Source organism: Grammomys surdaster, unplaced genomic scaffold, assembly GCF_004785775.1.
Source record: "Grammomys surdaster isolate TR1022 unplaced genomic scaffold, NIH_TR_1.0 150, whole genome shotgun sequence".
NCBI lineage: Eukaryota > Metazoa > Chordata > Mammalia > Rodentia > Muridae > Grammomys > Grammomys surdaster.
This window is the reverse complement of record NW_021604608.1, coordinates 18112189-18118152: the sequence shown is the minus strand read 5'-3', so window position 1 is coordinate 18118152 and position 5964 is coordinate 18112189. Positions and strand designations below refer to the sequence as shown.

General features: G+C 39.9%; 1 protein-coding gene across 1 annotated transcript in view; it reads right to left on the bottom strand.

The window, feature by feature from the left end:
• Positions 1-2000: 2000 nt before the first annotated feature.
• Positions 2001-5964, bottom strand: part of Pgm2 (phosphoglucomutase 2) — a 30318-nt gene continuing 26354 nt past the window's right edge. The window contains exon 14 of the mRNA XM_028765235.1: positions 2001-2430. Coding sequence (XP_028621068.1) covers positions 2328-2430 — 103 coding nt within the window. The 3' untranslated portion in view covers positions 2001-2327. The remainder of the gene's footprint in view (positions 2431-5964) is intronic.

The following is a 5964-nucleotide window of genomic DNA, read 5'->3' as shown; positions in this document are numbered from 1 at the left end:
TTCTCGTGCCTCTCTGGTTTGTACGTTTGTTTTTGTCTTTATCTACAGATTCGTATAGGTACCCATCATGCATTGCTTCTGTGGAGAAATCTGTAGACATGATGCTATTTCAAACTTTGATTCTCATATGCAGTGATGGGTATTTTTGGTTGTCAGCTTGACTACGTCTCGGAATAAACTAAAAAGCCAGGCAGCTGGGCACAATTGTGAGGGGTTTTAGTTAACTGGATCATTTGAAGTGGGAAGAGCCACCTTAAATCCAGATTACTTGAAGTTGGAAAGACTCATCCTAAATCTGGGGCACACCTTCTTGTGGCAGCTTATGTAAAGGACAAGGAAGAAGGATGTTTTTGCTTTTGCTTGCTTGCTCTCTTTCTCATTGGCAAGTTTATGTATGTATGTATGTATGTATGTATGTATGTATGTATGTATGTATCACTGGAACTAGAGCCGCCTGTTAGCTCTGTTCCATTAGAGAACATACACTAATTTATCTGTCATGGAGTGTTTGGTGTTTGTACCCCGTAATATTTATAAAACAGCGTCCAGTCTAGCTTGTTCCTTGTCAGTCACCATGTTCCCGCTGCTCCTCAGCTCTGACCAGGGCTCTGGCTAGCTAGATGTGCTGGCCCTGGCACCCACGAGATGCCTGACTAAATAAGCTCTTACTGCGTTTGAGGTGAGAGCCATTTTGCATTGACACTGTGTTTGTGTTGAAATTGGTGCTGTCTCTCTAATCATTAAAACCAAACTCATGGCTGGTCAGTGGCCGGTCAGTAGTTGGTGGTGGACGTCTTTTTAATCCCAGGACTCAGAAGGGAAAGGCAGTTGGTTCTCTAGTTCTTGGACATCTAGGGCTGCACAGAAAAACTCTGTCTGCATAGGGTTGGGTGGGGGATCGGGCAGGACAGGACAGGCAACTCAGAATTTTCAGCTTGAAATATAGTTTGTTAATTTATTATTCTTTTAGTCTAGCAAAATTTAGTGCAACCTTTGGTCCTAAGGCAGCGAAGACTGTGAGGAATAACCGTGAACCTGTCTACCAGCTATTCTGTGTATGGCGTACCTCGTTAGAGTCTGTCTGGAAGTACAAAGCTGGTCCATGGTCCAGGAACATGGGTTCATGTTACTCCAAATATCATGCTCCAACATGGAATTGATTGTATGTGCTTATATTTATTACAGAGTACATGGAAGTCATAAATCAAGGCATTTACTAAATGCCTTGGTGGGAACTACAGGGCAGTCTCTTCCATAGGTCTGTGTGCTGGCTGATAACTTCCTTCACGTTTGGATGGGTAGAAGCTAGATGTCTGCTAAGAAGACATTCTGAAGCTTACCTCGACAGTCAAAAAGATGTTAGATTAGGCTGGAGAGATGGTTCAGCGGTTAAAAGCACTGATTGCTCTTCCAGAGGTCCTGAGTTCAATTCCCAGCAACCACATGGCGGCTCAAAACCATTTGTAATGAGATCTGATGCACTCTTCTGGTGTGTGTCTTAAGACAGCTACAGTGTTACTCATATAAATAAAAGTAAATAATTAAAAAAATTAAAAAGATGTTAAATCAGAACATGGCCTGGGAGGCAGAGGCAGGTGGATTCCTTTAATAATGCATTGTTTACACAGGGCTAGTTCCAGGCCAGCCAGGGCCTGGAGATCCTGTCTTAACTCCACCCTACAAAACACACGTGTGTGTGTGTGTGTGAAGGACTACTGAGAGGGCTAAAGACAGCCCAAGAAAATTTAATATCATATTTATAATATTCTAACTCTTCACAAACAAAATTTGAATATGTGTATAATATTATTAAAACTAAAGTCTTAGGTTAAAAAAAATAAGTCTTATTAGCCTATTTAATTTTTTATTTTATAATTGACTGATAGAAACATAGGTATAAATAGTTATATAAAGTAGCTACCCTAGAGACAACTTAGGAACCATCTTGGTTTTCTCTCTATTTCAACTACGCACACAAAGAGTTACACAGAAGACATGTGTGTATGTAAAGTAAGGCATGTTGTTTTCAATCTACTTGAAAAAAATTTAAATCTTTATTTAAAAAATTCAGATAATGCCCAAATTTAACATTGTCATAGAGATGTTAGTTTGTTGGGTTTGGCCAAGCTTGCTTTATTCACCTTTCAGGCCAAAACAAAAAACAAAACCAAACCAAACCAAAAAACCCACAAGGAAGGCAGAGCTGTCGAAAATATGTAAATACTTGTAGCAATTATCTGAATCACTTGGTCCTAAAAAATATTGCTTTAAAAATCAAGCTCAGCATAATTGGAGGTAAATTTAATCATATCCAGCACTGGAATATTTTATTCTGCTTTTGGCTGTAGGTTATACTTTTGTGGCTGGAAAAAATTTTCTTCAATGGCACCAACCAGCTCATCTAGTTCTTTTTTCAGCTGCTCCGGATCACTGAAAAATATAATCAGGAAAACTCAGATTAATGGATAATATCCCAATACAAAACAAGTACACATACTAGATTTTTTTTTTTTTGAGACAGTATCTGTGGTGGTTTGAATATGCTTGGCCCAGGGAGTGGCACTACTAGGAGACAAAGCCTTGTTGGTGAAAGTGTGTCACTTCGGGCGGTGGGCTTTGAGAGACTGTCCTCCTAGCTACCTGGAAGTCAGTCTGCACCTGACTTCCTTTGGATGAAGATGTAGAATTCTTAGCTCCTCCAGGCCATGGTTGCCTGGACACGGCTGTGTTTCCTGCCTTGATTGATGATATTGGACTGAACCTCTCAACTGTAAGCCAGCCTTAATTAAATATTGTCCTTTATAAGAGTTAACCTGGTCTTGGCATCTGTTCACAGCAATGGAAACCCTAACTAAGACAGTGTCTCTCTATTTAACAATGCAGACTAGGCTACCCTCAAACTCACAGAGACCCACCTGCCTCTGCCTCCCAAAGGCTGAGAGAGAGTACCATGTCTGGTCTTGATTCTTTTTTGAGGCATGTATGTATTGTTATGTATCCCTGGCTGTCTTTGAAATCAGCCTCCTGAGTGCTGGAATTAAGGACTACAAATATGAGCCACTCCTCCCTATTTTGAAGCAAAATTAAAAATTTAAAATAAATGTGTGTTTTTTAAAGATTTAATTATCTTAACTTTTAGCTATGTACATGTGTACATTTAAATGCAGGTGCCTGTAGAGCTGGCATTACATGTGGTGTGACTCATCCAGCACTGGTGTTAGGAAAAGAATTAGGGTCCTCTGCAAGAGCAGTTCACACTTTAATCACCGACCCAATCTCTCCAGCCCCTTCCAGTCTGTATTTTAAATGCTCCCTTCAAGGCTGGAGAGATGATCTGTGGTTAAGAGCTTTGGCTGCTCTTCCAGAGGCCCCTCGTTCGATTTCCAACACCCACATGGCAGCTCACAACTGTCTGTAATTTCAGTTCCCGGTGATCTGGCACACAGGCACTCGGGCACCAATGCATATAAATTAAAAATAAATATATCATTAAGAAAATGTTCCCTTCATGGACCTAGTTAGACTGAAACCAAATTTCAAGAGTGTGGAATTCAGAAAACAAACAAACAAACAAACAAATAAATAAATAAATATAAAATAAAATAAAAAGTAAAACTCCTCACACAAAAACAGAACTCCATGACCTTTTGAGTGGGAACACGTATGTTGACTTAGAGGGGGGAAAAGTCCCAGGAGGCACAAGGTCTCATATTCCCTAAAGGTTTTCCAACCCAAGGTCTCCACAAAACAAAATTACTGATTGCTTCTCCTAAGGCTTTTAAAGAACCACAGTTTTGGTCCTAGCACCCCCAGAGGATGGACACTGTGTATCCAATACCAGAGGAAACATTCCTGATTTCCCTTGTGCTTCAGCCTGCTCAACTTTAACTATATCTTTGTGAAGTCCGCAGTCTCCCTGGCTGGCTGTTTCCTTTATTTTCCTCTGTGCTCATGCTTTTAAAACGACTCCAGCCAATGCGGAAAAGACAGTCACACTTCCGGTGTCCATGTGCTTGCTCTTCTGAATGTATGCTCGTGATCAAGGGTCAAATTTGCCTTGGCAGCCTCTTCAGTTGGAGTAGCAGACTCTTTTTTTGCCCAAATTCTCTCTCTCTCTCTCTCTCTCTCTCTCTCTCTCTCTCTCTCTCTCTCTTTCTTTCTTTCTTTCTTTCTTTCTCTCTTTTCGAGACAGGGTTTCTCTGTATAGCCCTGGCTGTCCTGGAACTCACTCTGTAGACCAGGCTGGCCTCGAACTCAGAAATCCGACTTTCTCTGCCTCCCAAGTGCTGGGATCAAAGGCGTGCGCCACCACTGCCCAGCCCCAAACTTATTTCTAATGATCAAAGCACATAGTAAGAAATGAGAGCTGCAGTCTTTACTGCTTATCACAAAAAAAAGGAAAAGAAATCATAAAACAAACAAAAGACAACAAAAACCTAAACCTAAAAACAAAAACATCACAACTAAAGTATATTTAAAAAAATCTAGAAAAACTGATCCTTTTAAGAAAGTCAGGTTTTCAAGCATGTATGAAACTTTTATTTGTATACAGCAGGCCCAGGAATAAAAGCAATAACATAAGCCTGCTTGCCAGTGAAGTGGATTCATAGCAGCTTATAGAGTCTAATGTTTCCACAGCTGGGTTTGGAAATTAACCCTTCATATACTTCTATTACCTCATTCTTTACCACCTGACTTATGTGCAATTTATCTGAAAGGTAGTGGCAATTTCTGCAATCGGTTAAGATCATTTTGACATTGTGATGGCAATAGTATATATAATTAAGGCAACCAATCTCACTGCAGACATTAATTCTGGCTCTATTAGTTATGTGCCCTTGGGCAAGGGGCGTGGGCTCTCTAAGGCCCACATTCTTTGTCTGTAAAACTGGGATAAAGTCTTTGCCTTCTCCAGAGAGTTACTGTGTGTATTTAGATGTACCATATAAAGTAATGAGCCCAGAGCCTGGCCCAAAGACCTCAATAAAAAGAGCTATCATTAGGATTATTTTTATTCCTATTAGCAACATATACAGTAATTATTACTCATAAATGCAAGTAAATTGTGCTGCTCTCCTTGTTTCTCCACAAATGTGCTTTGAAAAAAAAAAAAAAAACTCTTTGGAAGGCAAATATGGTCATAATTAGTTAAAATTGGAGCCTAAAATAGCCTCAGTGAATTTGCCAATTATCAATATCTTTATAACTATTTAGTCCCCAAACATGACACATCTGTATACTGACTCCTTTGCTCACTGAGTTAATGTTTCTGTGGTGCATGTTTAATGTGTGTGGGGCACTAGTACCTCTCTATAGGGTTTAGCAGTATCATAATTACTAAAAATAAAGTCTGATCTTAGCATTTATGCCCTATCCTAATCCTAAATGACCCATTTTGAAATTTAAGGTGTGATATGCTGAGTAATATTTTAAAGACAAGGACAGACTGCATGGCTGTGTAAAGTCAGGTTAGGAATCAATCCTTGTTTCTTAAGTTTAAATTCAATGGGCTATGTTATGGAAATGGATATTGAAGTGTCTTTCACAACCAGGCAGCGTGTCTCTCTAACCAGGCCAAAAATCTGTGTAAAAGAAATGGCAGCAGAAGCTATCTGAGTTCCCCAATGCAATTCTGAATCAGGAAAGGGGGGAGGAGCTATTTTGAGGGCAAATCTGAATTCATGTTGACAAGGCTAGGCTCCCAAATAGTCCCTGGTTATTCAAATGCTAATGTTGACATTGCTGTGGAAGGATTTTCACTTACAGTTTACTTTAAACGAAAGCAATTACCCTTGGTGACCCAGACAGATAACATCCAAAGAACATTTTCTGGAAGAATTTAACTTTCAGTTTAAATTCAGTTTAACTGCACTCAGGAGGCAGAGGCAAGCGGATCTCTGTGAGTTTAAGGCCAGCCTGGTCTACAAAATGGATCCAGGAGAAAAGAAAACGAGAGAGAGAGAG